A 19,491-nucleotide genomic window follows, 5' to 3' on the forward strand; every position below is an offset into this window, starting at 1 on the left:
CACATCATACAAGTCCCCCCCTTTCATTGTATCCCTTTAAGAGCGAGTATATTTTGAAGTGAGTATAAAAGGTAAACCTTCTCTACAGTTCTCACCTCCCAGCTGGTTTTGTTCCACTAGACATAGTGAATTAAGGCATCATTTGTTTAATGTAACAAAGGAAACTTTTATGCTGGCAAACCTAGTTCTACTATACACAGGATCAAAAAATAGTCCTATGGTAACTTAGGCAGAGATTACATCTATTTCAATATAGTGGGGGAAATCCATAGGACATCCGCCACAGAATAGAGCCTAATTTGCATTCATTTGTTCTGCTTCTCTTTCAGAAACCTTTGTTGACGGGTACATAGTAGTCGAACCCCAATCGGCACGCATCATGTTGCAAAGCAGGAGGAGCTCAGCTGATTAGGGGCGGTTTCACACCTGCGCTGGGGATTCCACCTTTCTGCTTCATTCAGGGAGCAGGAAAGAGGAATCCCGACGACTGAATGAATGGTTCTGTCCAGAGATACAACAGCACCGGGTTGACCCTATTGACTATAATGGGATCCACCCAGCTGGCTGGCTTTTGGACAGAAAACAAAATGTTGCATGATGTGAAATGGGCCTGATATATAGTTCTGTGAGGAAAAATTTAGTATAAGGGCTCCTGCAGCCGAGCATGCCGTAATTGCACTCTGAATGGAACGCTATCACGTCTGCTCGTGAGCGGGTCCAAGCTCCTCTACAGTACTTTTATGCACTTCCGGGCCTGTTCACATCGGCATGGGACACACCTGTGCCGTGTTTCAACAGATGGGGCTGCCTAATTAGTCCCCATACATCACCTTAGTAGCGCAGTCATCCCGGCGCGTCTTCTTGCAGGTCCCCGGCAATCTTCTTCTCCTTCTCTTCTGGCCAGGGATCTAAAAATCCCCGCCTCTTGAAAGTGCTGCCTCTGATTGGCTGAGCGCTGGGACCAATCAGAGGCAGTGCTCAGCATTGAATGACAGCTGAGCGCTGCCTCTGATTGGTCACAGCGCTCAGCCAATCAAAAGCAGTGCTTTCAAGAAGCGGGCATTTTAAATTCCCTGGCCAGAAGAGAAGGAGGAAAAGGGTGTCGGGGACTGCTCCAGAGATGACAGCGCTACTAAGGTGATGTATTCTTTTTATTTTCATTTTTCCCCCTACAGTTATTGATTATTTTCGAGGGAAGGGGGGCTTATATTTCAATTATTGGGTCAAAAAAGCATGCATTAGAAAAGGGTTTCCCAAAGTTTGCTCCGTGGAGCTGTTGGGGCTCTGAGAGATCTTCTCAGGGCCTGCTATGGAGGGTCTAGGTCCCCACTCTACTCACCGCTGTAACGGTGTCTGTACTGAGAAAATCAGCATGCAAGACCTGCGGTCGGTAGAGCAACGCGGATCACATGAGCCAGCCCCGGTCATGTGATCCGCATTGCTATGCTGACCACAGGTCTTGAATGCTGATTTGCTTAGTGCAGGCTGTCAGGACACCGCTTCAGGGGTGAGTAGAGCTGGGACCAGTGGTGGATTATAATAGGGGCAATTGGGGTTCCCCCTCGGGCCTGAGACTCCAAGGCAACCTACGGCCCTTCCAATTGCCCCTGTTGTAATCCGCACTGCTAAACTTCTTCCTGCATCTGAAAAGCATAGTCGCAAGGAGGGACTCTATCACTACAAGGGCGGCAATGGGGACCCTAATGCTAATGGGATGGCAATGGGAACCCTAATACTACTGGGGCGGCAATGGGGACCCTAATACTACTGGGGTAGAAATGAGGGACCCTATTACTACTGGGGTGCAATGGGGGACCCTAATACTACTGGGGTAGCAATGAGCGACTCTATTAGCACTGGGGCCGCAATGAGGAACCCTATCACTATTGCGGTGGCAATGGGGGACCCTATTATTACTGGAGCTGCAGTGTGGGAGCCTATTACTATTGGGGCCGCAATAGGGGACACTTTTACTACTGTAGCCAACATAGAGGTCACAATTACTACTGGGGCCAATATAGGGGGTCACTATTACTACTGGGGCCACCAGTATAGGGGACACTATTACTACTGGGGCCACCAATATAGGGGATACTATTACTACTGGGGCCACCAATATAGGGACACTATTACTACTGGGGCCACCAATATAGAGGGTCATTATTACTACTGGGGCTATAATAGGGGCCACTTTACTACTGGGGCCAATATAGGGAAACCCTATTACTACTGGGTCCAATATAGGGGGTGCTATTACTACTGGGTGAGCAATGGGGGACCCTTTTACTACTGGGGCTGCAATAGAGGACACTGTTACTACTGGGGCTGCAATAGAAGACACTATTACTACTAGGGCCTATATAGGGGACACTATTATCATTGGGGCCAAAATAGGGGACATTATTAATACTGAGGTCAACAATATAGGGGGTCACTATTACTACACGGAGTGGATTTGCTTTGGAGTTTACAGTAGCTGTAGCAGCAAAGTGGATAAGATTTTGAAAATCTCATTCACACATTGTGGAAAAAACCTGCACAAAACTTGTGCGGATACTGACATGTGGTGCGGGATTTAATTCCGGAGCATGTTAATTTTAAGTATATTGTATATCAATAGCCCATCCAGCGCTGCAGCGCTCCTCTCAGTTTTTTTTTTAATAGCCCTGTCCTTTTACAACGACGGAGGTAAAAATAATACGTTGTGATAAGCCACGACCCTAACCCTCCCCTGACCACACCTTGGGGCCCCACAAGAAACTTTTGCTTCAAAAAGGGCTCCATGGCTGAAAAGGTTTGGGAAGTACTGTATTCTAAAGTGTTTGATACGTTTCCATTCCCCAGCCTCCTCTGGGTGTAGCAGTATGACATATTCCCCACCCAGCTGTCCACTGTATATACAGATTCCCCCTGCCCCTTGCCATTAGTCCCACAATCAGTCGGTCTGCCTGACTGATGGATTGTACAACAATCCCAGTAATAGGCCTCAAGGCAAGCCTAGAAAGTAAAGGGTGGAAATATTTAATAGCATTCAATTACAAATATTAGTTTCAGGTAAAATAATACATGGATTTAGAGAAAAAAAATCCCACAGAGGTGCCCATAGCCTTTACTTATTTGGTGTTGTGTATCAGAAGTGATTTCCACCAGCTAGAAGAATATATTATTAATCAGTAAACATGAAAACACAATATAATGTTCAAGAGTAGACAATCAGCTAAGTAGGATTTAGGTATGTTCGCAGTGTAACATGCTGTGTCCGTTCCTTGGTAGAGATAGATAGGTAAATCTAATACTTGTAACAGTACGAGACCTGTTTGTTGTGAATGTGGCAGTGAGAAGTGTGATTGTGCAGGGTCCTTTTTCACGATCTGGTACCTGCTAAATGTTGTCGTTGTCCTCAATATTAAAGTTAAAGAAAGTATATATTTGGATCAACAGCCGATGCATGTTAGATACATTCCTTTTTCCTTATTGTATAGCTGGCATTCATATTTACCACTGTTTTCTTTCAAAATTGATGCAATGTGACTCTTAGCCGTGCCTTTTTGTCTTGTAACATTTTAAAAGTTGTAAAGTACACTTAAAAATGGTCAAAACTGTTAATAAAGGGGTTTAGCGAGATTTTTGAATTTTTTTTTAAACGGGCAATGACAAAAAAATGTAAAACAACATACGCTCTCTGGCTCTGGAGCCTGTAGCACCAGTGCTGTATCCCCCATTCTCCCTGCCAGTTGTGTTTACAGTGCACAGACAGTGATGTTCTGTATAGAGGGTTACTACTGCAGCCAATCACTCTGCACCGCATACAGAATGCACTGCCTACAGGATGTAAACAAAGCCGGAGAATGGGAGAGCCGGTGCTGGAGGTGCGGGGCCCAGGGCTGGTGGTGTTTATGTTGTTTTATATTTAATATATGTCTTAATTATTTAAATAATGAAATAATATTTTTTTTGCTATTGACTGCTGTTTAAAAAAAAAATGTAAAAAAAAATTGGAAACCCCCCCGTAATAAATTCAATGCATTGTATGTACCACTTTTGATGTAATTAGTAGTGGACTTGTACATTGTATTTCAAAAATCCTTAGCAATGTATTAGAAAGAGAAAAGCTTTGTGTTTGTTTTAATTTAAAAAATTAAAACAATTTTATTTTCAATGTACCTTTTAAAACTATTTACACCTTTGCTATCAATTTTTTTACTACAGTGCACCTGTAATGAAATGAGAAACAACTTTACAGTCTTCCTTAATTATTTTCCACCTTTTTTGCGTCTTTGGCTACTATGCAATCTTAGGCATCTCCATGGTAAGAGACGACGAATGCTGTGTAGTCCTGTAGTCCTTTTCTCCTCCACGTCTTCCTAATATACAGTTGCTATATTGGATGGAAGTCGAGGAACGCTAGTAGAGAGTATGATTGCAGGATTAGACTACATGGGGTTCGTTGTCATTTGCCATGAAGCTGTATAAGACTACATATCAGCTGTAAATACCAAGGGTTAGGACATTTTTTTAATGAAGACCATTTAAAAGGGCCCTAACACGGCACAGGAGTTAAGCATTAGATGCAATCGTATGTCTATACTTGTGTCTTCAAACTTGTGGCTTAGGGGCCAAGTTTGGCTCACCAAGCTGTTTACAGGGAAGGAAACCAGGAATGCTGTAGCCTCACCGAAACTTAGAATTGGGGTCAAAATGATGTAATTTGAAAGGAATGTAGAATTAGATGGAGAAGGGAGAAAAAAGTTTGGAAACCCAGTAATGTGTATCCTTATAGGGTTGGTGATGGGTGAGGTGTGGATACAAGGTGCTGTGAGCCCAGGCTATGCCTTCATTATGAACAGGAGCATACAGAAGAACCAAGGTAAAAACAGAAATACTGAGCAGATGGTGCAGCTTTTCACAAGAGATTGGCACTTTAGCCCAGCGTAACCCGACTCACTCCTCTATTGTAGTGGATGCAACTATGCCACCTTCTGCCACAAGTTGTGGCTTATCCAGCTGTTCTGAGGAAGTGGCTGCGTCCCGGAACCGTGTCAATGTGCTGCTATCTGTACTAAATAAAGGTTATCCTGGTCTCAAGCACCTTCTCTTTTGTGAAGAGTTGTGCCACCTGTCAAGACTTTCTGTTTTTACCTTGATTCAAAATGATGTGATTGGCTTGTACATCAGTGCATGGAAGCCATATGGCCTGTTAGTATAGAACAGCATGGGTCTCTTTGGTTAAATATGTCGGAGAGCGTCTGCTTAATGGCATTCAGTGGAATGTTTCTTTTTCTGTTCGATTTGCACGACATTGGACGGGAAATTCCTATGTAACTGCACTTGAATGGGAAGTTTTACATCTTTTAACCCAACGAGCTTTAGTACAGCCAGGTGTATGAGCCATGCATTCAGGGCTCTATGGCTATAGATTGCAGCGCATGATATACAGCCCATGTAGACCACATATGTATATAATATAATACGTCTAAAGCATCGCTAGATTCTTTGTGGCCCCTAAAATCAAGATGTATGAAAACGCATATACACCTGTGATTTCACATGACCCCAGTTGGGTAGCGTCAGCAGTAGACGATATCACACAGTGGTCTACTGAGTTTGTAAAGTTTAGTTTCCGCTAGGGCTGAAAACTAAAATCTCATTTTTTTTTCCAATCTGCTCTTGATTTTTGATTTTAATCTCAATTTTTTTTCTTCTGTTTTAATTGTTGCTAACTAAGGTAAAAATACCAAGACACCAGATTTTTTATATAGGGGAATCACATACACAGCAGTTCCTAAATATCTACTGATTATCAGAATTGAATTCTGGCAGTCAGTACTTATCATAGAGTTGCTATGTATGCGGTTCCTTTATGTAAAAGAATGGGGTCTGAGCCTTTGTTATAGACACCTGAAGGATGAGGCTCCATACCCTGCACTCATCCCAGTACCCCATATACTGTCCTCTCTCCCCTCATCACATCCTCCTCTTCCCAGCATCCTGCACACCCCACTTCCTCCTGGCCTGATATTAGCCCACCCACAAGGGGCAGGACTAATTTCGATTTCATGATTCTAATGAAAGTTACAATTGTACCTCAGCAAAATGATTAACCCTTTCCAATCCACTGTCTGACTTCTGAAGACATGATTTAAGGCTGTACAGCTCCGATGATGGAAGACGTCTATCGGGGTTCTCTTACTGTATATTGCCAGCATCTCTGCTGTCGGAGCCTATCCAACGTAGGAGCCTATCACCTCATGCAGTACTGGCTTTAGCCAGCATATAGCGCCGTTGTATAACGGCAGAAAAAGAGTAAGCCCCCTAGGAAAACCAGGATACAAATTGGATTGGAGAGGGTTAATCAAATTAATTTGATTAATTGCCTAGCCCTAGTTTCTGCCATGCACAAAATTGCCACAGAGCCTTGACTTTAAAGACAACATGCCACTGGGGGGCGTTCTTATTATTGGAGCCGTTCTAAGATGCTGCTTCATATCTATAATAGTTGTTGTGGAGTTACTGAGTTATGCTGTGCTGTTGTTACTGGTCCATATTTAACTTTTTTCCTATTTTCACAAAGCCTGGTAAAAAATAATGAAGCTACATTTAAACAAAGGCTTTTCATATAATATAGATATTCAAAAGATATTTGAGATATTACAGTCGGTCCAGAAGTTTCTTATTTTTCTGTTCATTAAAACCCTAATTCAGAGGTTGCAGGAAATTGATTTAAGCCTATTGGTTGTGTTGTTATGGGATTTGTTGATTTCATACCATAGCGACACAAAAGCTGCTTTGCTGGTAAGCTTTGGCTTATATGGATTTCAATGTATTATTTAAAAGATCTCCTGTTTTGTTTAATTAACATCTGCAGTCTTGTTAATGAGCAGGTGTTGTTTGAGCTATTAACCCTTGGCATTATTCATTAGAGGATCGCGGCTGTCCTTTGTACACTCTGTTCACTCTTCTTGCTCCTTGCAAAAATAATAACACAGCTTTTTGGTAAAATTGAATTAATTACACTCAACGAAAAAATGTTTTGGGGTTTATTTTGGCCTTTTATTGTTACTTTCTCTCTGACAACCATCTGTTACTTTGAAATGACAATAGTTGTGTTTCGCTGTATGTAGAGTGCATGTATGATCCATGTATGACCGGGGCCAGGTAGGTAATGTGCCTCTGGTAGCTTGCATTGGCTCCTAGAGTGGGTTTACTGCCTCCTAAGGTGCACAGGGTTTTGTCCATCATTTATGTAAGACTGTTTATTCCCTGCAGTTGTTTACAGCAGTTTATTGTGTCCTTGGACACATTAGATCAATAGTTGACAGATTTTTCTTATGAACACGGAATGAAATGACATAAACGGCAAAACTGAAAACTGGTGTGAAACTAGCTCTTTATTATTATTTATTTTAAAACTCCATTCATTCCAGGGTGTGAAAATGGTTTTCAGTACATAACACTAAACAAAAAACAAGTCCGATAAACTAAACTAAACATGGAGCAAATGAATGACAGACTGGTACAGAGGGAGGGCGGACCCTTCCAATGTGGTCTTACAATCTACGAGGGGTCGGTGAGAAGATAGTTGGTGAGGGTAAGATGTGGTCATATGGTAATGTGGTGGCAAGAGGGTAACTGCAGGGTAAATAGGCTTTTCTGAAGAGGTGCTTTTTCGTATTGCTTTTGAAGCCGGTGGAGGAATCTGATTGGTTGAATTCCAGAGTATGGGGGGTGCATGGGAAAAGTTACACAGCATTCATTGGCATTACAGTAACACAGAAGATATTATCTAAACTTTCAAGATATAAAGTGATGAATTTTATGAATGGAGAAGTTGTTGGGTTGGAAGTGCTCAATTATTTTGCTAAATATTGGGTAACTACCTTGGTCTACCCAATGACTGCTGCCTTCTAAAGATCTACAAGTGGACATTTCCATATACATTTCCTCTAAAGCTTATCCTTTCTGTTGTCGATCTGTTGATGTGTTTGTTCAGTTTAACCAAACAGCACACAAAGTTAAAAAAAATGACGGCAGAGACAGGAATGTTTAAGGATAAGGAATGAAGATGGGAATTACATTTTGGAACCCGGCTTTGTAGACGGTGTTCTTGCTCCTTGCAAAAATAATAATGCAGATGGAGTTTGACCCAGATATATGAATAAAGCTCCATTTAGACGCAACGATTATCGCTTAAAATTTGTTTAGGCTACCAAAAGTGAGCAATGTTTTTTTTTTTTTTTTAAAGACGACGGTTTAAACGTAATGATTATCGTTGGAAAATGGCCGATAAATGATAATTGAATGATAGTTTGTTTGAATGGCGTATGCATCAGTGAAGGTAGAAAAAAATGAGGTAAAAACCATTAAACGACTGAACGATTTTCATTTAATCCAAATGATAAACGAACTACCAAACGATGGATTTTAAATGGACTGAAAGACAACAATAAATGACTTACTATCTAAAAGTGCACAATGGGCACGCATCTACACATAACGATTCGCTCACTTTCAACACTTTTAATGAATTTTGAGCGATAATCATTGCATCTAAATGGGCCTTAGCACCATTCTCAATACACGGCTTAAAGGCTGCAAAACTTCAAGCTGCTTTTACATGATAAGTTTGCCACACTTTACAAATTCTTGCGAAAGTTTTTCTTAACTTTGTTCATATAATTACACTGAATACATTGAGATAAAGATTAGTTATCAGTTGGTTTTAAAATGTACCTACCTTTTTGAGATGCCTTTTTAAAATAGGCTGGCATCGGCGTACATGAAGAATAAAGCTATATCTACCCATTAATTGGCTTATTTTTTGCATTATTCCCATTTCCCCCTCTCAAGGTATTTAGCTGATTCTCAGTTCTTTCAGGAATGATGGGAGGAGCCTAGCTGCAGTGCTGTGTTCTGTGTGTGTACAGAAAACTGCAAATTCTGCTCTCTGTCTGTAACACACAAAGACATGACATTTCCTCATGTAGGACAGTGCAAGACTGAGCAGTGGAAATGGGAATAAAGAACAGCAGATAACTCAGCATTGGCTTCAGCACCATGTCTGACTGTTACTCCCTCCCCCACGCTTTCATAGACTTCAATAAGCATGATGAAGGATCCTTCTCCACTTCCTGTTCTGCCATTATTGCCATGTCCAGCAACACAGTTTTGCTAGTTATCACACTGGATGTTTTATAAGCGCAATTTGCTTAAAAAGTTAGTGTCCATTTAAAGAGAGCCCGTTGCTGTGATAGACTTATTTAACGAAGGACGTCTATATGATATCCTATTAGTTCTATCGATGGATACAAATATACCTGCTAAATAAGGGAGGGGATGTAGAAGTATATTGTGGTGTCATCCCAGTGATATTTGTTCCTGTGCTTTTACACAGCAACGATCATCACTAGTGAATAAGAGCGGAGCGGGCCGAGGATCGTTCCAGTCCACCCGCCTCCATTTACAGCAAACGGACAGTCATTCATAAGTAAGCAACTGCCTGTTTACACGGGCCGATCCCTCGTTCAAACAGGAAGTGAATGAATTCTTGTTTGTCGTTCATTCGGGGCGTTCATTTACAATGAATGGTAATCGTTCAGGTTTCTGCTGGATGAGGGAAGCTGAACAATTTATCAGCCTGTGTAAAGGGGCCCTAGTGGATTGTAAAGATGAATTAATAGGATTGAAGGCTATCTGTTATAGAAAGTAATCAGTAAAGAGTGAATGACCTGTCAGCCACACACAGACTTTTTATGGGAATCTCTTATGTAAATTTGGAAACCATAGACAAAGTACAGATCAAGTACAACCGTAACAATGTCGTAACAATGATACACAAGAGCTCTGAAAAAAGTTACACATAAACCACATACAAGATGCAGAAATGCAACTCGTACATTCATTGCCAACCAAATAAGAAAAAAAGTGAAAGTAAATATTATGTTTAGTTGATGTTAATTTGCCTATATATATATATATATATATATATATATATATATATATATATATTCTTACAGCTCTGTATGCATGATATGTGTACTAGCAATGCACTTTTGTATGTTGTTGCATAGGCTCTTATATTTCGTTCCTTCATTTTAGAACGCCAGCCGTGTTCCACAATGGCAGCCTCGAACTCCCAGACAGCCAGCGCAGTAGGACTGAGTAAAGAGTTGGTGGATCTTCAACATCTCATTCAGTTCCCAGAAGAAATCGCAAGCATTCTCACTGATCAAGAACAGGATATTTATCGGAAAGTGTTGCCCATTGATTACCTCTGCTTCTTGACAAAAGATCTTGGAAGTACCGATTATGTTACAAACTTTCCAGACATTAAAACAACTTTGTCAGCGTCTCTGTTGAAGATAAAGAATGGAGAACATAACACTGTAGAAGGGCTAGTGGCAAGATTTAATGAGGTAGGTCTTTATCTGATTGTTTTCACACTTTTAGTAATTGTATGTGATAGACTTCACCAACTCTCTTCTGATGGCAGATGTTTGGGTGAAGAAGAATTGGGTATATTGGATTTCATCACGCCTAATATTTTTTTCTTGTGGGAGATAAGCCATCACCAGTGGAGTCTGGCAGTGGCTTACGCCCCTTTTCGATAAGCCATCGTTGAGAGTCCTTCACTTTTCGTTTCCATCCTTATCTGACAGACTGAGCGAGGAGTGTTTAAACGCAACGAGACAATGATGAGCCAATGATGATTTTTAGTCCTGCTGAAACTGAACGACAGATGAAAAGCGAATGCTTCCAACGATTCTCAATCAGGTCATTAATTAGCTCGCGTTTAACCGGAACGATTATCATCCACTTTCGCTCATTTTCACAAATTTTTTTTTTTTACCATAATCGCTACTTTCAAACACAGCATTGGGATCCTTTTAGACGGAATGATTAAGCGCCCCAACAGTCATCCCAGCGATTGTCGCTTTTACACGGGAGCGGTAATCGTTCAGTAAATGAAGGTGGGGCGGGCCGGAGATTGCTTCCGACCGCTCACCTCCCTTCACAGTAAACAGGCAGTCATTGACAGATGGCGACTGCCGTGGGAATTTTGACCGATTCTGAGAGATAATCGTCCCGTGTAAAATGGCCATAGAGGTATGGTTACATACAGTATTGTAGCGGTTTCATGGTACAGCATGTAAAAACCAAAAAATAAAGGGTTATGTAGATGTAAATAGTCAAACGGTGCTGACAAGTAAAGCTACTGCAGCCTTGTTCCCGGTGGTACTTGCAGCACGACGTATCTAGGTCTGCCGAGGATTCTTGCTGTCATCCCGATGATTCTTGCTGTCATCCCAATGACTGCCATCAGGCAGTCATTGACAGATGGCGACTGCCGTGGGAATTTTGACCGATTCTGAGAGATAATCGTCCCGTGTAAAATGGCCATAGAGGTATGGTTACATACAGTATTGTAGCGGTTTCATGGTACAGCATGTAAAAACCAAAAAATAAAGGGTTATGTAGATGTAAATAGTCAAACGGTGCTGACAAGTAAAGCTACTGCAGCCTTGTTCCCGGTGGTACTTGCAGCACGACGTATCTAGGTCTGCCGAGGATTCTTGCTGTCATCCCGATGTTCTTCGCACGGACAGTGTTCTGCACTGTAGGAGATCCCATTATTTGAGGCAATGCTGTTATGTGCGGAGACAACAGCAGCGGGTGAGCGCTGCCAGTTTTCGGGGGCAGACTTGCTATGTAGTTTTTGTGTGTGGTCCTCACCAAGCGCCATCCAGGCTTCACTGTGCATAATTACATTGGCTACATTTTCGTTATTGTGAATGTAAGTAGAACACAGACGTTTGCCACCTGTGAATATGGGCAAGTAAGCCTAAAGTGATGACTTCATTATATATATAACACATCTGCCATCTATAGGCTTAACTATAAATGCATTCCATAGTATGTGGGATTTATTGGCAAAGAAATTTGATTACTTCATTTTCCTTCTACATTCACAAATACTTATTTATCTCGTAACTCTTGTAACTAGAAACAGACGCGGATAACAGGTTTCCTGGGCAAAAATTGGTTTCAAGCCTCTTGGTCTCCAGTATATAATTTACTAAGAGCGAGGTGCACATAATAAAGTACCCTACACTTGCTACAAGCTGCTGAGATAAATTACCCTTAGGCAAGATACACAACCAGCCGTAAGAGCGAGCTGCGTCCGAGAGGTTCTAACGCAACTCGTATTGCACACCCCATTGGCATGCACTGGCCGGTTCTGCTAGGACACGCCGTGATTTATTTTCAAGCTGACCATCGTTCCGTGAGTAAAACATCTATGTACATAGCCTCATAGCATTATAATGGGCCGGGTGCTGATCGCGGAATAACACAAACCGCTCACGGCCCCAGATATAGGAGTGTGCAGGAGGCCTAATTCAGAAATCATTCACTTGATAAGACAGGCAGTCCTGTCGCCAGTTGAAGCGGCTGACAAATCAGTGGACTGACAGTATAATGCAGAGACGTGCCATGGCCTTTTGTAAAGGGGCTCTGCTGTACTTAAAAGGGCTGATCCTGTACTGATATTCTCTGTAAAGGCATGCATATCAACGTTGTCAACCGCTTTAGTATCAAACTTCTACTGCACTTCACAGGAGCGCAATCTACGCTACAAACAGTGGCAGCAGAATACCTATTAATGCATAGAAACTCGACATTCACCTCTATGAGCCCCAGCAAAGAGCTGTTAAGACTAACTTCACACGGGAATGTGTGATATTGCGCCATGAATTACGGCCCAATATCTCACTAGCCAACATCCGATTTCCCTACAGATGGGACGTGTTTCTTATCTCAAAACCACCTTGCATCACTTCGGGGAAGTAGCGATCCTCCAGCGTGGCTGGTAGCCGCTGCGGAGGATCGCCGAGTTTCGAGAATTGTTTTCAATGGGGAAACGTCATGTGTTGCGATGCTGCTGCCAACCCATTGAAAACAATGGGAGATGCGAGAGCACGCTCAAAGATAGGACACGCCACGATTTCTTTCACGCATCGCCCCACTCGTGTGTATGACCCCATTCCAAAGAATGGGGTTCATATTTGTACATCTCGCAACGCACAAATCATGATTTTCTCATCCGTGTGAAGCCGGCCTAACGGTTCCACAGCTCTCAAGTTCGCTGACTGAAGAAATCCGGATAGTACATGGTCAGCAGCACTAAAAATGTACAAATGAGCGTGTAGAGGCGAAATTGTTCTTTTGTCAGAGTTGGCAAAGAGAATCTGGTCTCTTGGCAATCAGCTGAGGCTGACCACTCATGATAGATAGACTGCTCAGGGAAATTAAAGGAACCATTAATGACTGTCCATACGCCTTTTAACAGCACTGCATTAGAAGCCTGACATGGCTCTCTGGTGCCAGGGGAAGCGAGCGCTCGGCTATTGGATAACAGCCTGGAACTTGCTGAAACAGCGAGGACCGTAGAAATCCCAGCAGTTCACCTCTTTACATGGCATGATCAATTCGACCTTGGCATGTAAAAGGCTGACAGAGGGAGGGGGGTCCTTTTGTCACCCAACGGACCACTGCGATAACATCGCTGGCTCCTGCTGGGTTGCTACAGCAAACTGGGGCTTTAATATATGGTGGGCTACGAGGCCCAGTCTCTGGCTGTATTGTAAGAATGATAAAATCTGTTTATCATCAGGCACCCCACATGGTCCTGGACTTTAAACATGTGTCATTGGAGCTGGTCGGGAGATGGGACACGGAGGAGGGCACAGAAGCATTTTGTAACCACCTGTGTCTTGTGCTCTGTAGTGAATAGAGGAAGCATCAGTACCGCTGCCTCTGCTGGGCTTGGTCATCAAATGTTTTCTGGGGTTTAGCAGACCCAAATCAGCACTGCCAGTGACTAATTGGTGTTTTTTACCTGTAACTGGGGCTCCTATGACTTCCCCAGTGGCAGCAGAAGACTGGAGCCTAAGAAGAAATGGTGTAATTGTCCCTCAGACTTCATAGGGACCAATTATGTTAAAATGAAAATGATAAAATATGAATAAAAACAAACACACCAAACATGCGAACCTGAACCATCGCCGTAGTTGGCCTGTAATGTGAAACAATATAAATTATAATTATTTAAAAAAAGGGAACCCATTATTGTACTTTCCATGAAAATTTCAAAAAAGTTTTAAATAAAAGAACAATAAATTTTAGTATTTACCGTATATACTAGCCGACACGAGTATAAGCTGAGTCAATACGTTTTACCACATAAAACTGAGTATAAGCTGAGCTATACTTGAGTATGTGCTGGGTAAAAAAAAAAACCAAAACTCCATACTCACCTCCCACCCGGTGGCGGTGTGGCAAGCTGCTAAAATTCTCCCTGCTGCCCTCTCTGCTCGGCTCTGTCATTCCCCGCCGTCAGCGCTGTGATAGGCTGTGAATGATCGAGCGCCGGCTGTGATTGGCCGGCGCTCGATCCAATCACAGCGCTTCCTTCCACAGCACTGGCATCGGGGGTTTTGAAAGCCGAGCAGGGAGAATTCTAAAGCAGCGGCAAACGCTTGATCATTCACAGCCTATCACAGTGCTGATGGCGGGGAATGACAGAGCTGAGCAGAGAGGACAGCGGGGAGGATTCTAGCAGCTTGCCGCACCACCGCTGGGGACACAGACGCCTGTGTGACACTTTATAGTTTTTGGGGATGAGTTATTGGAACCAATTATGAGTACATATAATGCATTAAATAACTTTTATAAAAATTTTTGCTGAGGGAATGGGAAAAAAAAACTATTTCACCTTTTGGTTTTTTTGGGACTTCTTTTCATGGCATTTACCATTTTGTAGAAATAAATTGTGTTTTACATTTATCCAATGGGTGTCTTCACAGAATAGGACTAAAAAATAACCTTTAGGCCACTTTCACACGGGCGATCGCAATATCGCCGCGAGATAATTGCAGCGATATTGTAGCTGTGTTTCATGTGATATCGCTGGGTATTCTTGGGGCGATATCATGACTTGGTGTTGCTCTTTTGCTGGAATTTTTATTTATTTTTTTGTGGGGGGGAACGGGACGGCGGGGGCGCTTGAAATATATATAAATATAGCTGCAGAAAAAAACCCAATACATTACCTAACAGGTGCTGTTCACTCCGCCGCACTTCTCCTCCGGAAGTTCACGGCACTTGTTTTTAGCCTTCAGCCAGTGCTTCCTGGTTGAGGGGTTTACAAATCCCACCTCCAGGAAGTGCAGGCTCTGATTTAGTTCTCAAGTACTGCGGCTCAGCCAATCACTGCAGTGCTTGATGAACCAATCACAGCCATTCAAGTCACTTCCCACACAGGTGACTGATCACATGACTGTCACATCATCACAACTCCTGTAACCACCTGGCTGCTATCCGGCTCTGATTTTTTTAGGACCTGTGATTAAATCACCATCATGTGATCAAGGGTGGAGCTCAGATCTGGTGATGACATCCCAAGTCCTATAAGCACATGGCTGCTGTCCGGCTCTGCTGGTTTAGAACCTGTGATGGCATCACCGCTATGTGATCAGGGGTGGAGCTCAGAGCCGGTGACTGATTACATGACGGTGACATCATGACAGGTCCTGTGAGCACACGGCTGCTGTCCGGCTCGCATATATTTATTTTGAGCCCCACTTCAGCACTCTTCACCAATCAGGTTGCTGGAATTCTGAAACTGACAACCCAAACAACCAATCAGGTTGCTGGAATTGGGAATCAGAACCAATCAGGTTGCTGGATTTGCTGAATAGTGCTGAAGTGGGGCTGAAAATAAATAAATGTGTCCGGCTCTGTAAGTTTTTAATAAAGTGAAGGACCTATGATGACAACACCATCATGGGATCAGGGGCGGAGGTCAGAGCTCAGGTGACTGATCATATGACGGTGACATCATCACAGGTTCTGTAAGCACACTGCTGCTGTCAGGCTCGCATATATCTATATTACACTCAAGTTCGGCACTAACAACCAATCAGGTTGGATCAGGGAACCCAAACAACCAATGAGGTTGAATCAGACAAGCCAAACAACCAATCAGGTTGCTGGAATTGGGAATCAGAACCAATGAGGTTGCTGGAATTGGGAATCAGAACCAATGAGGTTGCTGGAATTGCTCCATAGTGCTGAACCTGAGTGTAATATAGATATATGCGTCAGGCTCTGCATGTTTTATCCTTTAGGACCTATGGTGATGTCACATCATGTAATTAGGGCCGGAGCATGTTACAGGGCTTATGTTAGGGACAAACAGTAGGACTCCCTACTGTAAACGTTGCATTGAACCACACGAAAACTGCAATTTTGTGCAATGCGATGCAACACAAAAGAACGCTGCATAGGGATACATGAGCTACAAAGCATGGCAAATTGCTGCTGTATAGAGCATGCTTTTTTTTCTCGCAATGTAGCCAGCTATAAAACATCAGTAATGTGAAGGAACCCATTGGAAAGGGCTTCACATACATGCAATTTGTAGCATCGTCGCATTGCAAGAAAATCGTGCAATTTTGTCACCCGTGTGAAAGCGGACTTATTGACTTTGGGATGGTACCTCTGAAGCTACACCATTTCTGGTGACTGAAGAACCTCTCCTGAGTATAGCATCATTTTTGGTGGTAAGAATCCCTGTTATTGGAAATATCGGAGGGACAAGTCCATATCTGGGCTTCCCTCTCCTCAATGTTGTATCTTTATCTGGCACTAATTACTGAATTGCTCTGCTTGTAAACTAAGTCAATAAAGGTTATTTTCTTAATCCTATTCTGTGAAGAAATTTTTGAGTTAATTAGGATTTTTTTGCCTTCTATGATTCCTTATTCTTCGGCTCAGTACAATTATTGCACCAAATTTCTATAGGTGTTATTATGTTTTACTACTTTTGCACAATATAGACTTTCGTGTGGCACCACATTCCAGCGACCAGAGCATTTTTTTTTTCCATCAACAGAGCTGTATGAGGCTTGTTTTTGCAGGACAACTTGTAGTTTCCATTGGTACCATTTTGAGGTATATATAACTTTTTAATTATTCCTTATCTGTATTCTGGGGGAGGGTGGTGAACAGAAAATGGTTAATTTGGCATTTTCATTTTTTAAATGCAATTTATTGTGCTGGATGTAAAATGTAGTATTTTATTGTACGAGTTGTAAGGGATGTGGTGATGCAAATTATGTGTAGTTTTATTTTGTTCTTTTTTATTTTTTCAATTCTCACTAATTACTTTAGAAGCGTTGTTGATCCAGTGATTATTCTGATTGCCAGATTGGAGTTGGGAAAGAATTATTTTTGCTTAAATGAGGAAAATTGGCTTTAATTGTTTTTTCACCCTTTTGTGTGAAAAAATAAATCACAAATCTAGAACATTATTTAACCCACACAATTTTGCTCATTTAATCTCACCTTAAAAAAATGAAATAGAAAGCTATTAAAACATCGTAGAAATCAACAAATCATAGAATTAAAAAGTTTAACTCTCCCCGTAAAAAACCTCTCATACGGCACCGCTGGCAAAAAAAGAAAAACCGTTAGTGGTCTTTAAATGCAGGAATAAAAAAAATACATTTAAAAAAAAATGTGAAAAAGTTTGAACATTTTTTTTGTAAAAACTTTTTATATATTAGTATAAGGGCTTATTCCAAGTTTTCACGCCCGGCCGCTATATGCGGTCTCTCTATGTAGGGGGAGCAGGCGGGCCGGGAGCAGTGCACTGAGCTCCCGCTCCCTCTCCGCCCCCTCTCTTCGTTCCTCACCACTATTTGCAATGGAAGGGAGTGGGACGAGGCGGAACTTAGCTCCCGCCCCGTCCCTCCCATTGCAAACAGTGGACTGCTTCCGGCCCAGCCCCCCTCCTCCCTGCAGAGAGGGACAGCGTATATTGGCTGGGTGTGAAAACCCTGCCGATATATGCACGTCGGAATAAGCCCTAAAACTAATATGGTAGTATTAGTATTAGTGTAACCATACTGACCTGCAGAATTAATTTAACATACTATTTATACTGCTCGTTGAATGCTGTTATAAATATAAAAAGAAAAAAATTTAATAATTGCAGATTTTTATTGCCTCTAGAAAAAAATGGAATAAGAAGCAATCAAAATGCTATATGTTCCCAAAATCAGATAAATGAAAACTAGAGTTCATCACGCAAGAAACAAAAGGAAAAAAAATGTTTTTAGTGTGAAAGTGACAACTGGAGAGGTAACAGCAAGACAGTCCCCAGAAAGGGAATGGTTTTGCAGTTGGTGGCCACAGACCATTTACTTTCTCCGATCCTTCCTGGTTCTCCTCTAGTTTTGTGTCCTGCTAATGTCCTTGTCAATACTGGTGGCATAAGACGGTACCTGTAACGTGATCAGTTTGCACAGGTAGTCCTACCCCTCTAGGATGGCACATTCATGCATGTTATTGCCAGGTTCGTTGCATCCCCCAGCACAGTTTCAAGGCTGTGGAACAGATACCAGGACATAGGCTATTATTAGAGATGAGCGAGCGTACTCGGAAAAGCACTACTCGCTCGAGTAATTTGCTTTATCCGAGTATCGCTGTGCTCGTCCCTGAAGATTCGGGTGCTGGCACGGAGCGGGGAGCTGCAGGGGAGAGCGGGGAGGAACGGAGGTAAGATCTTTCTCTCCCTCTCTCCCGCCCGCTCTCCCCTGCTCCCCGCTGCGACTCACCTGTCAGCCGCAGCGGCACCCGAATCTTCAGACCCGAGCACAGCGATACTCGGATAAAGCAAATTACTCGAGCGAGTAGTGCTTTTCCGAGTACGCACGCTCATCTCTAGCTATTATATAAGAAGAGCTTGACAGGACTGTAAAAGGGTATCAACCCAGAATTAGGACCTGTATCTGCTTCTCTGTGCAAGGAGAACCAGAAGAAGCACTGCCAGAGCCCTACAGAATGACCTCTGGTGGGCTACTGGTCTGCATGTTTCTGATTAAACTGTCGGAAGTGTAGTGCTCCAGAGTTGGAATCCCATAGCACTTTGTTAGCAACCTCATGTGAAGTGTATGTGTGTGTGTGTGTGTGTGTGTGTGTGTGTGTGTGTGTACCCATGCATTATTATGTGTATTGTCCTCATCTGGGTCCCTAACAGTTAATGTCTGGTGTCTCTCTAACTAACTTCTGCATGACTTTGCAGTATTCTGCCTAACGGTGCTGTTGTATCTTGTCTCCATCACAAAGATGGATGGAAACCTGCCCAGTGACAGGTAACGCCTTGTTACCGCCCTGATAACGCCCCATACAGCTCCCAACCTCTTCTCCACGCTTTCGTTCTTCCTGCGACCACTGCAGCCATCCAGGCTGTCACTCTCCTCCCCACTCTGGTGCCCTCCTCAGCTTCCAAACTGTTCTCTGCTTTTGATGCTGCAGCCGGGCAGTTGGAAAAGTTATTGGTTATACCAGAGAAGAGTGGGAACATTGTTATTTATTTGCAAGCATTCAGTAAACTGTGTGCCTTCAATTTTAGTGCAACCTTTTTGGAAT

General features: G+C 42.6%; 1 protein-coding gene across 7 annotated transcripts in view; it reads left to right on the forward strand.

The window, feature by feature from the left end:
- Window positions 1-19,491, forward strand: part of PLCE1 (phospholipase C epsilon 1) — a 278,460-nt gene that overhangs the window by 162,312 nt on the left and 96,657 nt on the right. For all 7 annotated transcript variants that reach the window (XM_066600696.1, XM_066600699.1, XM_066600700.1 and 4 more), the window contains exon 4: window positions 10,096-10,412. In XM_066600696.1, the coding sequence (XP_066456793.1) occupies window positions 10,096-10,412 (317 nt within the window). The remainder of the gene's footprint in view (window positions 1-10,095; window positions 10,413-19,491) is intronic.

The sequence above is a fragment of the Eleutherodactylus coqui genome, chromosome 4 (genome assembly GCF_035609145.1).
Source record: "Eleutherodactylus coqui strain aEleCoq1 chromosome 4, aEleCoq1.hap1, whole genome shotgun sequence".
Taxonomy (NCBI): Eukaryota; Metazoa; Chordata; class Amphibia; order Anura; family Eleutherodactylidae; genus Eleutherodactylus; species Eleutherodactylus coqui.